Genomic DNA, 22,050 nt, shown 5'->3' on the forward strand with positions numbered 1-22,050 from the left:
TTTCGGTCCTGGTTTTGCAGCAGGGAGAGTGATACAGTCCTTGTAGGAGCCGATTCTATAAAGTCTGAAATCAATGGGAGTAATCGGCCACTTAAGTTTTTTAAAAACAGCCCCTAAGACGAAACACAGCTGTAATATATGAAACATGTTCTGCTTTTGTTAATGGCTCAAGCACAAAATGGAGGTCAACGTGTTAGTTATTGTGGTTCCCAAAGATGCAGGGATATGACCTCATCTTCGGTTTTTCTTATTTGTTTACTAACAGTGGCCATATTTAGGAGATCCAAAAAAAAAATTTCTTTGATGTAAGATACTGTAGTTCTACAAAAGGATGGTGGAAGCAGGTAGTTTGGAAGTATTGAGAATTGTTCAGTAGTGCAAAGTGACACCATGCAGATCAGGCCTAGCAAAAGTTGTATATTTTAATATGAAGAAACACCCAAAGTCAGTCACTGACAAATGTATTTCACATTTCTGAAACAGAATCACATTCATTAAGTTTGTGTGTTTTTTTTTTTTACATGTGCAATTATGAGCAAGTAAACAACACTATATCTTACTAAACCAAGCACTTGACCAGTAATTGAAATACCAAAAGCAGGACAGTAATATTTACACAGCCAATGAGCAGCAGATAGGGCAAGAAAATGTAACAGTAACAAACAAGGTTTGTATAATGCAGGGACGCTCAACTCCAGTCTTCAAGCCCCCCCCCCCCCAACAGGCCTGGTTTTTAGGATATCCCCGCTTCAGCAGCGGTGGCTCAATCAGAGGCTCGGTCAAAGACTGAGCCACCTGTGCTGAAGCAGGGATATCCTGAAAATATGACCTGAGGGGGGAGGGGGTGTCTTGAATAATGGAGTTGAGCACACCTAGAATAATGCATGATGTAAAATATGATACATGAGACCCACCTCATTCTAAACATGCCAGCTACTGCAATAGCCTGTGTTGCTGTAACATCCCAGAACAAGGGTTAACAAAACCAGCCGGGATATGTAACTTTGCAGTTCACTGTGCTAATACGTCATCAATATATGTTAAAAGCAGCAGTGCCGACTTACCAATGTATAATTGAACAAACCCATGCAACAACTTCTCTTCCGTTTTGAACATGTGGTTCATAATTTATCATATGTTTAATATCTTTCCAATTAATACACCAAAATCAATACTGCCAGCACAGTATTTATATTGCTTTTGCCACAGCTGTGCGGAAATAAATACTGCGATTTCTAGGCTGCAAATATAGTCCCTAATCAATATGCTGTGAAGCCATTTTTCCCTGTGCTGAAGTTCAGTTTCATTAATCGGAATTGGATTCAAATATTTTCCATTGTGGCCCAATGAGATTGGTTTTATAAAGCAGTTCTGACCAGGCCCACTATAATAAACTACAACACTGTTTAAGCCATTGTTCCCCATACTATAATTATGTTTTACAGTGGTTTATTTAGGTAGTGGTCCTGCTGCTTTAACTGCAGCACGATTTAATGCCTTCCTAGATTACAAAACTAAAGATATAGATATCTATATTTTACAATATAACAACAATATATATGTGTGTGTGTGTGTGTGTGTGTGTGTGTGTGTGTGTGTGTGTGTGTGTGTGTGTGTGTGTGTGTGTGTGTGTGTGTGTGTGTTTTTCCAAATGAATGAGAAGATCTTCACAGTTTCAGTGAATCCGCAAAGCAATGTGTTTTACCGATAGACACTTAAAAATATGATTAAAATATTTTAGTAAGCAACACACACAAAAAAGGTCAAAACAGAAGAGAAAGGAATTTAAAAAGTATTCCCGTAATAAACAAAAATACAAAAAAAAAACAAATATCACCCTAGATCACAAATATACAAATATCCAGTGGCATTTCACATTAAGATGGAGCATGAAGGTACACGTGCCGTGTTCTAGGCAGTGTGCGTAACAACAGGGATGTCTATTTCGATGGCTGACAGGCGGGAGCGCGAGGTGTATGATGGGGGTATATAGCTGTGCATTCCAGGAACATGTGAATACAGCGGCTGCCAGAATGGAGATGGCAGAGATTTGCAGGCGCAGTACCACAAAAACAACATGAGAGCCGTAAAAAACATCCCCCCAGAACTTCCGATGGCAACAAACACGGCAATGTCGTAGGAAAAATACGGTCCGTACTTGCTGTTCAGAAAGTTGTTATAAAATATAACCCAGATGGACGGAGTGACGCTCATGGCACCTGCCAGAATATATAACAAGCCTGCCACCAGATGGCAGCCGGGACTGTTGACGAGACACTTGACAAGCTTCAGGTTTGGCACGTTCGAGGCAAAGGTGGTGTTGCATATTCCAATTAGGCAAAGTATGAGAGCCGAGGCAGCCGTCAGAATGCTGAAAGGAAGGGCAAACTGGAGAACGCGTATGTCCAGCTGATCCACGGTTGCGTACCAGTCTGTATCGTACATCATGCAATCTCTGCTCCCCTCGATTTTCGTGCACTTCACCCACAGCCCAATACCAACAGTCAGATTTTTCTCGTTTCTGTTATAGGTGTAAAGTTTCATTTGCCTCCACTGGGGAAGCAGGGCGGCAGTAAAGAGTCCTGCTATGGACGCGGTTCCACATACGAAAGCAAATAAGGTCGCTGCGTGGACCTCTTGGCATCCCATTATGGTCCCAATAAAAGCACCGGCCTCTGAGAAACAAAAAGTAAAAAGAATATATTTTACACTTATTCGATAGTGATAAATTAAATAGTCGAGAACTAAGCTCAAATAATGCACACGTTTTTAATATATATGTATACACACACACACTTGGGGTGAAAAATAAAGTGCAGAGATCAACGTAGTCAAGGTCCCAACGGGGACCGAAACGACGATCACTGCAATAAAAATACTTTGTTAAACAGGAGTGTGCTGGATCTTGCTTCTGCATTGCTTTACACACTCATGTTTCCGTGACACCTAGGATGTAACTACGTTAAGGAGTGCCTTACCACACAGAGATATACAGACAGACACACACAATGTATCCACTTACAGCATGATGGCTATAATTACGAAACAAATATGCAATCATAAAACAGTAGTTACAACATAGTGGCTATAATCAATGTCAGCCAATTATTGCTCTTATACTTTAAGTGTAAACAAAAGCCTTGGGGCCAATTTATAATGCTGTGTAGAGGCCAAACTCTGTGATAAAAATGGTGTGTGGGCGTTTTTGATAATAAAACAGGAGAGCTTTAAACCGTCAATGTTTCTGTAGCCTCCCACACGGAGGGTGTGTGCATCACACACACACACCTTGCCTCCCATGTATTATTCAATATTTAATCTGGGAATGTCAACCATCCATCATCATCATTTAGAGTAGGCCTCAAAATACAATCTAATAATGAGTGAATGCAAATATATATATCTAAGAAATCAGAAAAGAAAGTAGTAACGAGTTATAGAAATCACACCTTTGTAAATAATTTCAACATGGACATTTTTAAGTGAAAACTTTTAACAATGAGGTGGCCACTGTGGGATAGCGATATATATATATAGATATAGATATCTATATATATATTTCTGGAAGGACGTACAATCCAACCCCACAGTCAGTTAGTTACATTTCTTTGTTTTAGAAACAGGTTTTAGATTTGGGTGTGAAAATGTATCAGTTACCCAGATAAGTCCTGTTAAACAGGTCTCTGGAATTAGTTGACTTTGGACCTAGGAGCGATTGTCCCTTTAAATAGTGCACCAGCTCCATCCACTTCAGTGTATCTCTGAGCACCGATCCCAGTAATGATGGATGTATGATATTAGGGCAGAGGTGGAGTAAAACACTGCACCAGCTTTATCCCCTGCTCTCAGTGAATAGATTAGAAGCTGTATACACTAGTAGCAGGTGTACAATCTCCTCCTGTGAGCTTTCCAGATGTATTCATGCAACAATACCATTGCCTTCAATGGGACCTTTTCTATTTATGCCAAAGCAGCTGTTTGGGTCTTTTTTATGTCTAGGGTTTTTTTCGGTCGACAATTACCACTTTCTTTTTGTCTATACATGCGGTCACAATCCTTGTATCACTCTGAATGAGTTTATTATATACAGTGGTGGCTTTTTGTTCTGAGCTTACAGGGTGTGTGTGTGTGTGTGTGTGTGTGTTAATATCAGTTGGAAGTTAAACTTGGGGGTTAGTGGCCCCTCCTCCCTGTTTCCTAGCTCACCTCATCCCACCTTCTTAATTGCAGTCCTTACTAAGCACCGGTGAATGACCAGTCTACTAAAGACATCTCCACCTCCATTACAGAGGTTATAAGAGCTTTTTGCAGGTGCAGCAGTGTTAGGACCTAAGGATGGGCCAGACCGTGAAGTGGTTGTAGGCTTAAAATACTTTGGCCAAAGAATTGAACTAAATGACCCTGCTTGAGCTTCATTTTTAAATATTACTTATGGTGCATGTTCCAGTGTTAGGTAATAGGAAAGACTAACGTGTGTGTGTGTGTGTGTGTGTGTGTGTGTTTGTGTGTGTGTTTGTAAATCCTATATTCATAAGAGGCTTCGAATCATATGCATTTAAAAAAAGTAAACCTATATAACCATTTTGCATTTGTACAGCACTCATACAAAATCACCATTTGTATAAAAGCCCACCAGCTGCACTTGTAATTTTAGAATAATTCTAGATTTACGTTTTGTGATGCATACTTTTCTCTGCGCTTTACCTCTGAAGTCCTACTCTTATTATGCTGAATTAATTTTCCAATTGGGTGCTAAATTCAAGAGCAAGCGATATAAAAAAATGGCAATGATAAAGCCTTAACAACTGCACAGGTCAGCGAGTACAGACGGACTCTTGGGTCTCGGTACTATCGAAACCTCTCCCAGATGTAGACAATTATCCAAATATCTTAATCTCCCAAATTTCACCAGCAACAAGGCGAGCTTTATTATTATAGCAGTTTAATGGTATCAACCTAAAATCCCGAACATTTGGGAAACACGCAAATGGAAAAGTGGATTCGCATTTTGAGGTACGAGACACATTTTATAATGTCTGGGACTCTTGGAGGGTACTTGCCACATGCTGCAAGTTAAAAGTACTGTAGTTGGTGTCCTGCAACTTTGTCTAACTGAAATACAATGGTCTTACCTCCATATAACTCTCAAAGTAACGCCATTTTTAGTATGTCTTTATTGTATGATTGTAAATAAAACTCTAATGCTCTCCTAACCCCATCCCTTATTTTTTCTTCTGTATTCTGTTTTTATTTTCTATTTTTTAGCAATGTAGCTTTTATGAAACAAAAACAGAATTTAACGTGGAACTTAGAGCACTATAATGTACAATATCCAGCTTTATACCATTTACCTTAAGAAGTTTGATGGTCAGAATGGAGTTTTGGGTCCAACTTGCAACATCTATAAAAAGGACCAGTACCGTCAACGAATTCACTTCTAGAAAAGCAAGAAATAAAATGTATGGATTGTGTTGTCTATGTATACGATACATTTTGGAATGGGTAATAGCACAATCACTGCAAATGCTGCCCACTCAAATATTGTTGCTGAGAATGTGCTGAATGCTTTAACATGGAGTGTTTCACACTTCTTGTACAATGCAAAGTCTGTCCCTTATTTACACGAGAAATGTTCATTTTGTGACCAAAGGGGACCTAATTACACTTATGTAGCTGTAACATTTCATTCTTAAGTCTCAAAACACTCTACTGGAATGATACACGGGGATATTGAGTCATGAGATGCAACTGAGGTGAAATCATACAATTCTTATATCAAGGACAAGACATAACCCTGAAATACATGGGTCAGAAAACAATAGCAGGACAATGGCGCTAATTACTCGTTAAAGCTTCTTCTTCAAAAAAAGAAAAGACTGCACCAGTGTGTGTGATTAGCATCATATGGAATTTGGTCAATGAAACAGCGTGGGTGCGTGCGTGTGAACTGCTGCCACTATGAGTCACAGCCTATGATGAATACATCAACTTCCAAGGTTGTTTATTATAATCACACACTGAACCATGCAAAGGCATCCTTTTCTCATGTTAATTCTCATCTGGTGAGAAATAGGTAATGAACAAAACAATGCAAACAGCTCGTTTACTTATCGGACTGTATAAATGTAGACACCACAATGTTTTATCCAGCATTAACTAAACAATGCTAGTAATATCACTGCAAAGCATGGTAACAAATCAAAGAGACCACTGACTTCCACATAGCCGCTGTTAATCTGACCAATGTTTTACAATAATAACAACCATAGACCAACTGGGGCTACTCTCCTGTAATAAGAAGAACTCCAATTCCTTAGGCTCACTCAGTCTTTCCCTTTATGGGCCTGTACATATTTATAAAAACAAACAAATATCCAGGGGGTGTTTCACAAATTGTCACCATTATGATTTATAATCCTTGCAGCTGTGGAATTGCTCCGGTCTCCTCTAGTGTTTATTGATAAATGGGTTCAGATTATTGGGACATTTGCAGAGCTATTCAACTTGAACCGAATTATGAAACAAATGTTTAAGAGAATATGTTATGGCCGAGTGTTTGCACTGTACTGCCACATCAAATACATCTTTTAAAAAATCCACTTTACTAACAAACATTGACTTTGTTTTCTCAAATACAAGCAAAACAACTGTAAACATGTGTCGATGTCACATTTAGGGGTATATCTTATGTCAGGGAGCAACATGCAACACACAGATAGGTTCTGGCTGAGATTTTCACTGCCACAGTTACGTTCATAAGAGATGTGCTGAAAATGACACCAAGAGATTATAAATTCTTCGCATCATCAACTAAACTGCTCCCACCCATGTCTAACTCTCTTTATCAGCGTCGTTGATCAAATCGGTATTGCAAGATCAAGACTATGGTGCCAGTGAGTAAAGGCCCCAATAATTATAGGCCAAAGAAAAAAAACAATGGAGAAAGATATGACCTGCTCGCAATTTTGGGATCGATGCAACAGGAGATAGACATTTTGTTTTTATTGTTTTCTAGTATTTTACGGTGCAGTCCCAACTGGGACCCAACGGACCGGATATACGGTATATGTGGCCTCTCACAAGCAGGGACATCAGCACCTTGTGCATCAATTTACATTAATTTGTATGTCATTCTGTTCATGTAACTACTGCTCCCCCATTGTACCACGCTGTGGAATATGTTTGTGCCTTATAAATTAACAATAGTATATATCACTAGTGAGGTTAATACTAAAAACAAAAAAAATCAGAAGTGTAGAAGTATGTGGGGAGGGAGGTTAATTGCTTATGTTGTTTCATACATCCCAAAGCGCAGACAGATTTACTATTAATCAGATTTTTGTGCATGTTCTTTCCCTGTCAGAAGATCAACTACTACAAAATGAGAAAGTTAAATATTAAATAAGTATGATTACAAACAATTCCAGGATAAACTTTCAAAAAATTACTTAAACCACATATTACTCAGAGTTTAATGTATGAGGCACCGGTGACAGATTTAACCCATGAAATATCAGTTCGGTGAGACGTCACCTGTTACCAAAACAATACTAGCACATACAGTATTAGATTACATCTGGTGTGGACATTAGACAGGTTACTGTCTTTCCTCTCAGATTGCCTTATGCCAGGAAATATGCCGACATCCTAAAAACAAACAATATAAATGACTAATTAAAATATGTAAATCTGGCATTCAATTGATATTCCACATGCAAATGTAATAGCCCTTCATTTATGCCAGAGCCAGCTGCATGTGACAGGGACTGCTAACAAGGAAGTACTGTGATCACTACTGTCTATGTAAAGCATTAACATATTACTTAGGTGTAAATATAGAGTAAAATAGTAAAGAGCTGGTATAAGCCTGGTTATTTGGACAGTTCTCTATAAAAAAAAAAAGGTCGGTTTAAGTGGATCATATCAATGCAGCACTAGAAATTCACAGGGGATTTCCACCAGGTCTACAAAATGTATTGTGCTCAGTGTGCACAAGTAAATATATTGTCCCAGTTTGACAAATCATATAGTCAAGGATCTAAAGAGGCAAACCATATAGTCAAGGATCTACACATTCCAAATACCTTAATCCCTTAAAACTCATAAACAACATATAATGCACAATGTACTCCCCCCCCCCCCAGCAAACACGAGTCATATCTCCCATGCAATCCGCCAATGTACACTTGACCTGGTTCCTGTGCAATGCTCTCTGCAGATATATGCAAGCTATATGCAATGCTCTTCCAAGCAGATATGTCTCCACAAATCAAGCTTGAACCTGTAGCTCACTAGATATATCCCAATAAATCGCCCTGTGTTTGCACACTGCTGCAGGAGGTGCCAGCCATGCAATAGAAAATCACTGCGAAGCTACAGCAGCGACGCAGTTCCATGCAATAAACTGCTCATATGAATTTAAATCGGTGTAAAACTAAAAAAAGCAGCATAACAAATAAATACTATGCAGTAACCTACCCGCAACACAAGACCAGACTGCGAGCACATAGGAAGCCTCGAGCGTGTACTCCCACACATCGCACTGCGCATGCCCAGCATTCCGTACGGCAAGGTTCTGGGATTGTAGTTTTACGAGGCTCTGCGTAATGGTAAATCCTTTCTTCCGGACTACATTTCCCAGGAAGCACAGTGTTCACGCTCCAGCTGAGCCTGGAAATTGAGTTGACAAGAGTCGCATTTTGTGAATAGAGTCTGCTCTGTGTGCATTGCCCTTGTCTAGTACAACACATGGAATATACCTGTGTGGAAGGGGGAAAGTGGTTTTCTGGAGTATGTTACATTTAATCAATAGCTATATTTCTTTTAACTCAAAGAATTGAGTAACTTTATATAAATATAAGGTTGCTCATTGTGTGCTCATTTGCATGTCATTTCCCAGAATCCCTTGCTGCAGTGGGAGCACTGTATGCTAGGTGATAATGGTGAAAAGCAGGGTTGCAGACCTGTCTAAGACATGTGAATGTGCTCACAAGTGATATTCTTTATTGGCTATATGCTAACGGTGGAGTTTTATTTTTTGCCCTTTTCACCCACCATAACTGAAAAATTAGATAGATAGAATATGTTTTCTGCTATACAGTGCTTCAGTGACCAAGGATTGCTTATTAAGAAATGTTTCTGTCAAATTGACTATGTTTATTTAACTTTAACAGCATACACAATAGCTACAAATGTAAAGTAATTCCATGTGTCACATCTGCTGATGGTTTTATTCTTAAACATTATGGTGTTAGAAATGATTGAAGGATTTAAAAAATAAAAATCATATTAAATATTACATAGTCATAGACAACAAACTTCTCTTGTTTTATTTTAAGTATTTTTTATTTTTTTTTAACGTTGATTTTTCGTGTTTGGTTTCGACTGTTTCTCTTTTGATCTGAAAGATCAGCAGATTATCCAAATAACATGAATATTGATATTAAATATAATATTAATATTAAAGCAGTAGCACCCCCATCATTTAAATTGTAGTAGCAACATACACTTTGTAGCGTAAGCTTTGAACAACTGTTTTCTTCTTTTCTAAATCTTATTTTTACCTACTTTTTTATTTTACAGCAATAGATTACCATTTTAATGGCATGGGCCATTTAAAATTCCAGTCTTAAACATGTCTACAAATTATACTTCCAGAAAGTAACTATAGAATTTAAATAGGTTCTCATTACTAAAGACCGCAACAAATGAACTAAAATTATGAATTGTGAATTTAAGAGGCAGAACACACCCTTTTAAAACCAAGAATCAACATGTAAAAAATGGAATAGTGGAGCAATAAGAATATACATTTCAAATGATAAGGACATTTAGGAGGCAGCCATCTTGAATATGTGATGTTATTTATTACACCGGCAGACTGAATGAACTACATTGAGATTAAAACTCCAAACCCTCTGATTTCTGCTCCTGATATTTTAGAAGAGGGAGTGAGTAGAGTAGTGTGTTCCAGAATAAGCAGGAGGGCAAAGGAATTAATAATTAACCTCAATGTAGTTCAGCCTCTACTTTTACTCAACCCCCCTTTTTTTTTGTTTTTCTAAGTAAGGTGCAAATCACATGCTGACTCAATAAGCAAAGCACCACTATTATTTATAGGTACTTCTCCCTTGTGCTCCCTTGTTCTCCTATGTGAAGGTGACTGACACCATGCCTGGCTCCCCACTTCTCAGCCGTTATACAGTATAAAAAACAGGAAACAAAGATGAGTCAGTAGTCGGTGTGCATATGTGTACTTATTTGTTTAATATCCTGTATACATATGCTATGCTCTAGTTATTGATTTCCCCATTTCTTTGACTTTCTAGGAGGATTACCAGTTTCATTCTGTTTACAAATCAACATTACTTGAATTTGCTCTGGATGTGCTGCCATCTGGTATGGTTTTTGAAAGTTCGCATTAACTATGTCATATTGGTTCTGTTTGTGATCTCACTATATATAACAAAAGACAGAAAAGCCCAATGCTACATCCAATGTGACAAAATACATAGTAAATAGTATATCGTTACATACTTCAATAATAGTAAGGGCCATTTAGTTAAACCCTTTGGCCAAAGCGTTATAAGCCTGCAAACCGCATCAAGGCATAGCCAAATTTGCAGGTCCTAGCACTAAACTGTGAAACTTCTCTTACCGCAGCGGGTCTGTCCATACAGCAAAATGAAGAAAAAAAATACTTTAAAAAGTGGGGAGGGGTAGGGTGAGCTTAAACTCTGGGAGGAGGGGTCACTAACCGCCAAACAACTGATGCCAGTTGAAAATTGAGATGAACAAACACACAATCCCAGCAAGCTCAGATCCCCAAAACCCACCACATATACTCTCTTTTTTTCAGAGTGAACGCAGTTCCTATACCTTTTTTCATAGATCATGTGGTACATTTTATAGCATTATTGTGATAATTTAAGAAAACCTCATATTTATTGTAGGTCTTATAAAACAATACGGATGTAATAATTATTATTTACAAAAATAATAGCAGATTTAAAACAATTTTGAAATGTGAATAAATGTGTTTATTAGTTTATTATTGTGCATGTCCAAGAATTACCCCCCCCCCCCCCACCCCCCCTGTTTCTTCCTTTCCCTTTAGACCATAATACAGTATGCCCCACTTTGATATCTGCTAAATAGAGCCGGATATTCTCGGTGGTTTAGTACTACTGGAAGGATATGTGGATTCCTTCTGTGGTGAAAAGATTCCTGTCTATGAGCATGGTGAAAATAGTGATAAAGATGTTGAGGAATAGGGATGTCTATGAAGTCCAACTGAGTAGTGCCAGTCTTTGAGATGACTTGTGCTAGTTCAGGTATATCCTGAATTTGGTTTGTAATGTTTTCCCATCTAGAATTCTGGTCACAGAATGATACATCAGTAAAGTTTACCCAGCAACCTAGAAGCCAAAGAAAGAAGAGGCAGGTGGGTACAACACTGCACTGTGTACTGTTTATACCACATATAATGGTGCAAAACTAAGAGACTTTAATCAACACCTACTCTTTTTTTTTTTTATTGCTAACTCTTTGGAGATTATTTATCAAAGTCTCCTGCCTATAACACTAGGACAACTGGTGGAAAAACTATTACATTGATTTTTTTTGTCCTTAATAAGCTGGCTGTGCACAAACATGATTCACTAGTACAGCAGTACCCAACTCCAGTCCCACAGAGCCCCTAACAGTGCAGGTTTTAAGGCTTTCCTCTCATTAGCACAGGTGGCTCAATCATTTCGACTGGACCACCTGTGCACAAGCAGAGCTACCCATATAACCTGACCTGTTAGTGGTCCTTCAGGACTGGAGTCGAGAAACTCTGCGAGTAGAATGAGGATTGCAATGCATTTGTAAGGAAAGTAGTGGGTTAGAGGTAAACATTCGTGTATATTTTTACAGCACACGTTGGACATTTGCTGTTGGCAAAAAGCAATGAAAATAACAAACATTGTCCAAAACCACTCAATGCAAAAAATGTTACTTGGGGTGCAATTTTAATCACAAAACTCACAAAAGTGTGTGTGAAAGTTGCCGAAAATGGTCAAGTTCCTCAATATTTGCATGATAAGTATGGAGAAATATGCATGAATGACCAGGTAACTTTAAGCAAACCTTTTGATTGAAAACTGTACATTTCTATGAAGAAGCAAGGCACAATATTTCGGGGGTTCCCTTTGATCTGGGGACTGCACCTGACGAAGGGACTAACTCCTGAAACATTGTTCGTGTTATTTTCTTCTGCCACAATAAAGAAGTTGAAATGTTTTCGTGACAACGGCATGATAAGAGTTTGATGGAGCCTCTTCTCTATTCACTGAACATCTCCTCCTATTGCTCCATAAAACCTTTGAAATCATATCCTGATGCCAAAGAGGTGATTTATTAGTATAAATAAAAGTTTGTTTTGATTCAGTGCCAATCCAGACCCAATTAATTTTTTTTAGGCTGGTAAAAGGTAAAAACAAGACTCACACTAACACTAAATCGGATACATTCAATTTTAGCGTATTTGTAGCAAGGTGTCTTAACGAGGTGTGAAGCAGGTGGTCTCCGGAGTTGAACCCCATTAATTTCAGCTCCAGGGGACCCCCTGCCTCTGGAGATACTTCCGAAGGGGGTGCCGGTATCTCCTGCAGTTTTCTGCTTCCTTGTCGTATGGGCCAATAGGAAGCCGAACCTCATGACGTCACTGCATCCTATTGGGAGCTCTGGAAAGCAGACATATAGTGAACCCTGGAGTGGCTACCGACAGCCCCTTTGGATCTCCGGAAGCAGGGGCTCCTCGGAGCTGAAATTAATGGGGTTCAGGTCCGGAGACCCCTCCTTCAACCTTGTATTTAAAAAATGAAGTAGAAAAAAAACTGGTTTGGATTGCCTCTTTAATACATTGAGGCAAGATGAAAGTAATGCTATTTTTGTCAATTTTCTTACTAAAATAGCCTTGATAAAATAGCCATCACCCCCACAAATGGTCAAAATTACTCATATCAGTTTATAAAAAAACAAACAAAAAAAATGTTTTTCTCTGCATAAGTGCAATCTATTTGAACAGAATCACATACTATCAAAGTATCCCAGCTGAAAACGAACAACATCTTATATATCAACATTGTTTTGTTCAAATCTGGTGGAATTCTGGGGCAAAAGGGGCATCCAGATTTATCCAAAATTAATATACAACTGAAAGCAATAAGATTTGTTTTTCTTTTATATATTTGATACTGTTTTTCCCCAAAACTGCTGTAGTTTCTTCTTGACACATACTGTATGCTGGAATTGATGATACAGCGTATCGCTACCTGCATGAAACATTTACTGACCGTGCACTATCTTCTAATATTTGTTTCCAGGCTCGTCGGATACCGCGCAATGTTGAGGAGGAGACCAAATATGTTGAACTAATGATCGTTAATGATCACTTGATGGTATGCAGACCAGTTACACAATTTGCAAGTCTCAGTGAGGATATTTCTTAGGCTGGGGTTTTTAACAGGGCCACCAACAGAAATCTAGGGTCCCAGGACAAATTAAAGGAGCAGATTTCCCTCCCCTCACCCTGTTAACTCCTCCCACACCACTGTGCTCTGGGGGGTCTCAGAGGGGGGAAAGGTGGTATGGGCCTGGGAGGGAGAGGAGGTATTGGCCTGGAAAGGGGGAGATGAGGTATAGGCCTTGGGGGATAGGTACAGGGGATAGTTATAGGCCTTGTGGTGGAATAGTTATGTCCCTAGGGCAGGGAGTGGGGGATAGTTATGGGCAGCAGGGAGACAAGTATTGGCCTCGGGGACAAGTATAGGCCTGGGGGGAAACGACACAAGATTGGGTCAGGACGGGGGAGGAGGAGATATGGGCTCGGGGAATGTGGAGAAAAATATGGGCCTGGTGGGACAAGTATTGGTCTAGGGGAGGGCCACAGTAGAAGGGGGAGCCTACCAGCATCCTTGGAGGGTGGAGGGGGTCTGCAGGCCTGCAAACTGGCACTGTGTTAGGGTGGCTGGCATGGGGGTCCCGGCCTCTTGACTCGCCGTGCCTAGGTCAGCAGTACCGGCAGTACCCCCCTGTCGGAGGCCCTGGATTTTAATAGTGACGTTTGTCAGCAGAAACCCAATTCAATAACAGGATTATAATTCTGAAACAACTGTTTTAACTAAATACCTGAATTGGAACGAAGGTATATTTTAATCACATGGTAATTCAGACCTTATGTGTGTGATTAAAGCTTAAGAAAAGAAATAGAGTAGCAGCACTTGGTAGTGATTATACTTAATTCAAGGGATGTGTGCCTAGTAGTAATATGTATTAACTATTATTGTGGTGGATGTATTGTAAAACATGTAATACAGTTAATGGTATATGTACAGTCTGTATATTGTTAGTATTGTTTTAGTGTTTTGCTTATGTGAACTGTTTTTAATTTTTTTCCCTTATGTGTTTTCAGTATAAAAAGCACCGCTTATCTGTTGGCCATACAAACAGCTATGCCAAGTCTGTTGTGAACATGGCAGATTTAGTGAGTATGAGCTATTATCTTTTCAACATAGTTAATGTTTTTTCTGTACCACAGGAATCACCGACTTTAGGTGACAGTACACTTGAAATGTCTTAAAACAAATGTGTGTATATACAGTATATATGTATTACAGGCGCTCCTCGCTATCTGTCGTTTCGCTTTACGACAAACGGATTATCCGACGCAGCACAATGCAATCCATGGAACGGATTATCTGCTCGCCGCTGCCCAGTAAAATGGGATTTGCTTTACGACGCTTTCACTATCCGGTGCTAGTTTCCGTTACTGATTGTACCTATTAGAACTAATTTTACATGTGTGACGGTAGAGGCCCAGAGACCAGCATATTAAAGGTTAAGCCCGGTCTGATGGATATACAGGATTGCAGGAACAAAAAAGATTAGTGGTACAGCCGCCTCTGAAGTGTTGCAGAACTCACCAGCAGAAAGTAAGTTAAAAACTATTTATTAAGCTACATAAAATGATACAAAAAAATCACAAGCAAAAAAACAAAAATGAAACTTCCTCCCACGCGTTTCACGCCCACCATGGCGCTTTCTCAAGGAGTAGGGTACTGGGGGAGAGAAGGTACTATTTAAGCCTCTCCTCCTGCATAATGAAGAACAGTAAAACAACTGATAACACTTAATTAAGAAAAAAGTCTGGACATGGTTAATTGAGATAACATCTATCCCCGAAACAGAAGTGCATATATAGATAGAGTATATATACAGGTATAACCTCATATAGTATATTTGAAGTCCTATGATTAATTGAACCACTGGACAAGTATTTAGAAAAAAGTCCATAAATTCTGAGCTAATATATGTATTGTATTGTATGTCTTTATTTATATAGCGCCATTAATGTACATAGTGCTTCACAGTGGTAATACATGTGGTAATCAAATAAATAACAGGTCATGGGAATAAGTGTTACAGACATAAAAGTAACATTAAGGAAGAGGAGTCCCTGCTCCGAGGAGCTTACAATCTAATTGGTAGGGAGAACATACAGAGACAGTAGGAGGGAGTTCTGGTAAGTGCGTCGGCAGGGGGCCAAGCTTTATGTAACATGTGTCCAGTATTATCCACAGTGCTATTCATACTCTTCTTTAAGCAAGTGTGTCTTAAGGTGGGTCTTAAAGGTAGATAGAGAGGGTGCTAGTTGGATATTGAGGGGAAGGGCATTCCAGAGGTATGGGGCAGTCAGTGAAAAAGGTTTAAGGCGGGAGAGGGCTTTAGATACAAAGGGGGTAGAAAGAAGACATCCTTGAGTATATGTAATAGATATACTGAAACCAAGATATATATATATATATATATATATATGCACCTATATACAGAACACCACTTAAAGAGCACTGCAAAAACAGTTGTATAGTGCCCCATAGTAATTTAATTGTGGTTACTCGTCATCTTGTAACCAAAACAGGCAAAACAATGTATCAACATGTTTGAATGTACTGCAAGACATGTATCCAAAAAGTATCAACATCACTTAAATGTGAAATCATCAAGAATGAAAAAAGAACTCACAATGATTAAACTCCTAAGGAGTTATATGAAGATATGTATAGACATATCAGACCAAACATGATCGTTTCTAGTATATCCACTCCAGGAAATAAACATCCCCAAAATACATTGACCAAGACGGGACCTGATGTTCACTACGTAAATAGATCTATGAGCATCTATCTTGATGTAATAAAGCCTACATAGAAAGGGAAGGAGAGGGGAGAAAGGGTGGAGGGGAGGGAGAGGGCAGAGAGAATGGAATGGGGGGAGGGAGGGAAGAGGGGGAGGAAGGGAGGGAAGAAAGAGAGGGGAAGGGAGGGAAGAGGGGGAGGGAGGAAGGGAAGGAATGGGACGGAGGGGAAGGGGGAAGGAAAAGGAAGTGGTCTGTGAAGATGTATGTCTATCAACTAGATGGATCTATAAGAAGTATTTTAGATCCCAGTCCGTATTGAGGCCTTTTGGAATTAGTGTGTCCATTGTAACTATCCAAAAGCCTTCTCTTCTATATAGGATGTTAGTCCTATCTCCTCCTCGCTTATGTGGTTTGATATGTTCTATGGAAACACACTTGAAGTTATTTAGACTACCTCATTGACACTGACTAAAATATTTAGATACTGGATGTGTCAAATCTTGTTTAGTAATATGTCTCATATTGTCAAGTATTCTCATTTTGAACATCCTAGTTGTTAATCCTATATATCGTTTGTTGCACCCACAAATAAGCATGTATATAACATATTCTGTATTACATGTAATGAATGACTGTATGTTATATATTTTTGTCTCATCCTTGTTTGAAAATTGTTTTGTTTTCTGTACATATTTGCAAATTTTACATTTTCCACGAGTAGCAACCAAGCAAACCCAGGAATAGATTTCTTTTCAAATCTATAGAAGATTTAGGTACACTAGGCGAAACAACGGTACCCAATGTCTGGTATTTTCTAAAGACAAATTTGGGATCAAGGGCCGCCATGTCTTTTAACAAAGGATCGGTGGAAAGTATATTCCAGTATTTTTTTACGATAGATTTGATATTGGTAGCTTGGTTACTTAACTGTGTGATAAAGTAAGGGGGATCACGGTTGACCTTTGAAGCATTATTGTCATGTTTACCACGTTCCACAGCTTTGTTATGATAGGTAGAGGGGTCTGGATTGATCAAGTCCTCTCTTGATCTGTCACGAGCATTGAGGTAAGCCTCCCGGAGTTTACCGGGGACCTACCCTCTCCATAGTACAACAGTTCCAACGTAAACGGAGGAACTGTCCATATGGAAGGCCGCAGAACAAGCTGCGAATATGGCAGCTCTTACCATGCAATAATGTGTTACGTGAATTGGGTTTCCTGTAGGTGTCAGTATACATCTGCAGGTCCAAACCAACGTATAAACAGAGATCCAAAAAGTGTATGTGATGGTGAGTGAAAGTGAGATTGTATGGATTGTATGGACACAATGCTGACGGATGTATGGTTCTACATGTTCTTCACATTTCTCACTATCCCTTTCTCCATTGATTGCCCTGACTATTTATTATCTACTATCCCCTCTGCCATTTCGTCTCTACATCATCTGCCTAAGGCTAAGGCCCCACTGCACGTGCTGGTGCGCCCACCTTGTGTCCTGGCAGCGCGTGCACAGCACTTCACCGCGATCTGCGGTCTTTAGTGAGCCGTTTTTAGGCGCAGGGGCTTGGCCAAAATGGGTCGGGTGGGCGGAGCCATGACAGGGGCGGGCCATGATGGGGGGACTCGGCCATGATGTACATTTTCTGATCCGTGACAACAAAAAAGTGAAAAATACCGCACTCAAGACAGTGATATAGTGATTGCTTAAGTGATTAAATAAACAGCTCTATGTGCAATAACTAAATTATATATATAATCTATTTAAGACCAATAAGGTGCTGTGTTATAAACATTAAATGAAACATTAAATGAAAACCTGTTATTCAGTGTAGTAAACGGGGAGGTTGCTGCTGCTGTATTTCATGGACTGGCTCCACAAACCACAACACTAAATGAAAATAAAAGAAAAAACTGCGCAAATCCTCATAGTGTAGTATTAAAAATATATATTGAATATGTGACAGCAGGTGAGTATCTCATGTACATCAAATTAGATCATTAAAGCATGAGATGTTAAGGACATGTTACCACATCGACACATCAGCACTGCACCAACACACGACAGTCAGACCGATCAAAGAGGCAGGTCTCTCTCTCTCACACAGGGAGCCATCTCTGGAACCTCAGCTGGTGTATGTCTCGTCAGATAGGGAAGAGTGTTCATTTCAATCTGTAACAGATCGGTTCCTCGCTGGATGCGTGTATCAGGCTCACGGCAGACCTTTGATGACGTCACCAAAGTTCCATCGCGTCTTTAACTGGAAGAAGCTGGTTTGTAGTGTCCGTAAGGATTTTCACTCGTGGTGAACAAATGTCCATAAAACAATCAAAATGGCACTGGAACGTGCCTTCCTACGCGTTTCGTAATAGAGTTACTTCGTCAGGGAATATCTAAGGCTCTCATTGCATGCTATTTATAGCTATGACCCTCTCCTGATTGGCTGCTGGAGGATAGAACAGGCCATATGTAAATCTAACACCACTGATTAGCATTGTATTGACATACCCACACTCTGCATAAAGGGGAGGGTAAAAAAACAATTTTAATTTTAAAAACATAGCAATTTTATACACATATACATAAAAAACATAATAATTTTATACACATATACATAAAATACTATATGATATCTAAAATGTATCTCAAAAACAGAAGAAAAAAATGATTAGTATCGTTACTTGTTTTTGCATTTAGAGAATAATGCATATACACAACAAGTGTGTATATATATATACTAGTGAACGGCAGACATACTAAGTACAGTATATATTCATGAATGGAACAGGATTATCCAACTGTGGAAATGTTTCCCATATTACAGAATGAATTGCATATAATATTAAAAGGTTAATACATTATTACAACATGTGAAACATAATGGAGAAAGTTTATAGAGACCAAATATCGATCTCCTCATTAGGACCTAGAGGTGCTATGGTTTGCCTCTTATAAATCCATAGAATCTCTTGTTTGGACAGTGTTTTTTCTCTATCACCTCCTCGTCTTCCAATCGGAACCGTTTGAATACCTATATATTGGAGCAATGTGGAGTCAGTTATGTTTACTCTTAAAGTGTCTGGGCACACTGTGTTTTTTCAACCCATGCCTAATGTTTCTAGCATGTTCTAAGATTCTGGTCTTAAGACATCTTTTCGTACATCCAATGTATTGGTGTGCGCAAGGACACTGGAGGAGGTAAATTACATGAGTGGTCTTGCAAGATATACAGTCTGAAGGAAGACCTAATTTCCTCACCTATGCTTCAGAACCGAGAGGAACCTTTCCTCTGCCAGGTACACTGAAGCCTTGTGACTGGATACTACACCATCTGCACCGTTTTGCAGCAGACTTCCCCGGAGAAGCTTTCACGCCCTGCAACTGTTATCTTCGATCTTTGATGAACTTATCAGGCCTGGAAGACGAACGAAATTAAACGTAACGCATGCCAGGTTTCAAATCCTTTCTCTCAATTTATTACTCATAGGGTAATGACTTTTATACAGAAAAAAGAAGATATTGGTTAGAGGCGTAACATAGGCGTATCCTAGGTGTAACATAGGCGTATCCTAGGTGTGTCTTGGGCGTAGCTTTGATTAGAGGCGTGATCTAGGGGCAGGACATATTAGTGGCGTGACTTTTGGGACGTGTCTTTTCCCAATACAAGCAATTGTCTGAATACATAGATTATTCATTGTCTGTTATCAAAAGAGACCTTGAATCTTTAGCAACTATATTACACTATTTTGCTTCTTGCAGAGAACCATTCTATTATATTCTAACTAAAACATCAGGAAATTGACAACACAAAAGTATCTTAGCAATATCCTTAGCAGGAAGAAAAGAAATGTAATTTAGCAGAAACTGTGTGCATTTAGGAATTATATTTCAGCAAAAGGCTGACTACAGAATCTTAACTAGTTATGACCAGACAAAATGGAAACTTAACATGAGTGCAGATTCTGGCCTGACATATTGGTCCTAACACAGTCTTTTACCACAAATTTTTCTTTCGTGGTGAAAGAAGTAAAGGTCCTGCGTTCTGGATTTAACATACTACACGCCTTACACTTCCCACAGCAAAAGTTCCCAGATGTTTTTTTGGGAAACCAAGGAACCTCCGGTGTTGTGAGTACCGGTAGTCCAATGTCCCTTGGGGCCAAGTAATGTTTCAAGTTTTTCGCTTTGCGATAAATGAAACTCGGCTGTGGTTGAAGAGAAGGACCTAAAATTGGATCATTGCATAGCATTGCATCATTGCAAAGGATGTTCCAATGATTGTTTTATGGACATTTGTTCACCACGAGTGAAAATCCTTACGGACACTACAAACCAGCTTCTTCCAGTTAAAGACGCGACGGAACTTTGGTGACGTCATCAGAGGTCTGCCGTGAGCCTGACATATGCATCCAGCGAGGAACCGAGCTGTTACAGATTGAAGTGAACATCTCTTCCCTATCTGACGAGACATACACCAGCTGAGGTTCCAGAGATGGCTCCCTGTGTGAGAGAGAGAGACCTGCCTCTTCGATCGGTCTGACTGTCGTGTGTTGGTGTAGTGCTGATGTGCCGATGTGGTAACATGTCCTTAACATGCCATGCATTAATGTTCTAATTTGATGTATGTGAGATACTCACCTGCTGTCACATATTCAATATATATTTTTAATACTACACTATGAGGTTTTGCGCTGTTTTTTCTTTTGTTTCATTTTCTGATCCGTGTCTGTGTGTGTGTCTGTGTTCGTGTGTGTGTGTCTATGTGTCCAGCATTGAGGAAAGATCCACCCCCTGCCGGCAATCTCCCCTTCTCATTGGCTCCCTGCCACACCACGTGACGTGTCGCCCTCGGGATAACAATCCTACTATAGCCCCTGCTGGCTGACGCGTCACAGTGCGAAGTGAGCCTGGCAGCGAGGAGGGACTGAGGCCGACTAGGGAGGAAGTAAGGATCTGGTGAGTGGCGCGCACGCAGTCACGTCCGCCGCCGGATGCAGCGGGACCCAAGCCTTAGAGTGTTATATAGTTTTTTTACATCTGTGTTACACTCGTTAAATAAACAGTTAACTATTTCACCAGTGCTTACAGCTTGTTTCTTTCCTTACTGCATTAGATATATAAAGAACAGCTGAACACCAGGCTAGTGTTAGTTGCCATGGAAACCTGGGCGACGGATAACAAGTTCAGCATTTCTGAAAACCCTGTGATAACTCTGAAAGAATTCATGAAATACAGAAGGGATTTCATCAGAGACAAAAGTGACGCTGTTCACCTTTTCTCGTACGTAACCTTTTTATATATTGTTACATTTTACAACAGATTGTCATTTGTTAGTTACCCACCTGTCTGTGTATCTGTTTGGCACCTGTCTGTGTATCTGTATCTGTGTATCTTAAAATATATTTGACACAATTGTGCATCCTTGACGAAAGGTTTTTAATTAATTACTTAACAAATACTTTTTTTTTTTTTAAGGGGGAGTCAGTTTGAGAGTAGCCGGAGTGGAGCCGCATATATTGGTGGAGTTTGCTCACTTTTGAAAGGAGGCGGAGTAAATGAGGTAGGTCGTTTATTTGAAGTCCATTTCTTATTGTACATTGCATTCTGCCGAGTCATGCAGTCACTGTTAATTAACCTATTCATGTGCCCTGTATGTCATGAAGGCTGACATACAAGGGGCCATTTAGAGGTACCGGATACGTCACGCCATTGTTTGTTTTCTAGGTGGAGATCACGTTCGGGGAAGCCCTCTCCACTCCTGTCCATGTCCCTGGGGGGCCAGTTGTGATCACGTGAATGATAACCCCAAGCAATCACATGGCTGTGATCCCAGAAGACTTGTGGCTCTCAGGTGCTGCTGGTCTTCTGGCATC

The 22,050-nt window shown here is 39.6% G+C and overlaps 2 protein-coding genes across 11 annotated transcripts in view; one reads left to right on the top strand and one right to left on the bottom strand.

Moving 5' to 3' along the window:
• ADAM22 (ADAM metallopeptidase domain 22) overlaps positions 1-22,050 on the top strand; it is a 280,087-nt gene that overhangs the window by 154,793 nt on the left and 103,244 nt on the right. For all 9 annotated transcript variants that reach the window (XM_075587468.1, XM_075587460.1, XM_075587463.1 and 6 more), the window contains 6 exons: positions 10,329-10,398; positions 11,373-11,443; positions 13,368-13,442; positions 14,456-14,527; positions 21,291-21,457; positions 21,653-21,737. In XM_075587468.1, coding sequence (XP_075443583.1) covers positions 10,329-10,398; positions 11,373-11,443; positions 13,368-13,442; positions 14,456-14,527; positions 21,291-21,457; positions 21,653-21,737 — 540 coding nt within the window. The remainder of the gene's footprint in view (positions 1-10,328; positions 10,399-11,372; positions 11,444-13,367; positions 13,443-14,455; positions 14,528-21,290; positions 21,458-21,652; positions 21,738-22,050) is intronic.
• Positions 409-8,557, bottom strand: CLDN12 (claudin 12). 2 transcript variants are annotated; one of them, XM_075587470.1, is made up of 3 exons: positions 8,479-8,557; positions 5,352-5,437; positions 409-2,675 (listed from the first exon to the last, which is right to left on the bottom strand). In XM_075587470.1, exon 3 carries the CDS (start codon positions 2,647-2,649, stop codon positions 1,912-1,914), a length of 738 nt encoding a protein of 245 aa, XP_075443585.1. In that variant the 5' UTR covers positions 2,650-2,675; positions 5,352-5,437; positions 8,479-8,557; the 3' UTR covers positions 409-1,911. The 2 variants fall into 2 exon arrangements, with proteins under 2 accessions (XP_075443585.1, XP_075443586.1); XM_075587471.1 differs by lacking the exon at positions 5,352-5,437 and having other exon boundaries at positions 8,479-8,543.

Source organism: Ascaphus truei, chromosome 2 (genome assembly GCF_040206685.1).
Source record: "Ascaphus truei isolate aAscTru1 chromosome 2, aAscTru1.hap1, whole genome shotgun sequence".
Lineage (NCBI taxonomy): Eukaryota > Metazoa > Chordata > Amphibia > Anura > Ascaphidae > Ascaphus > Ascaphus truei.

Excerpts from the sequence above, each read along its gene's own strand:
- CLDN12 (XM_075587470.1), bottom strand. The coding sequence starts at position 2,649 with ATGGGATGCCAAGAGGTCCACGCAGCGACCTTATTTGCTTTCGTATGT.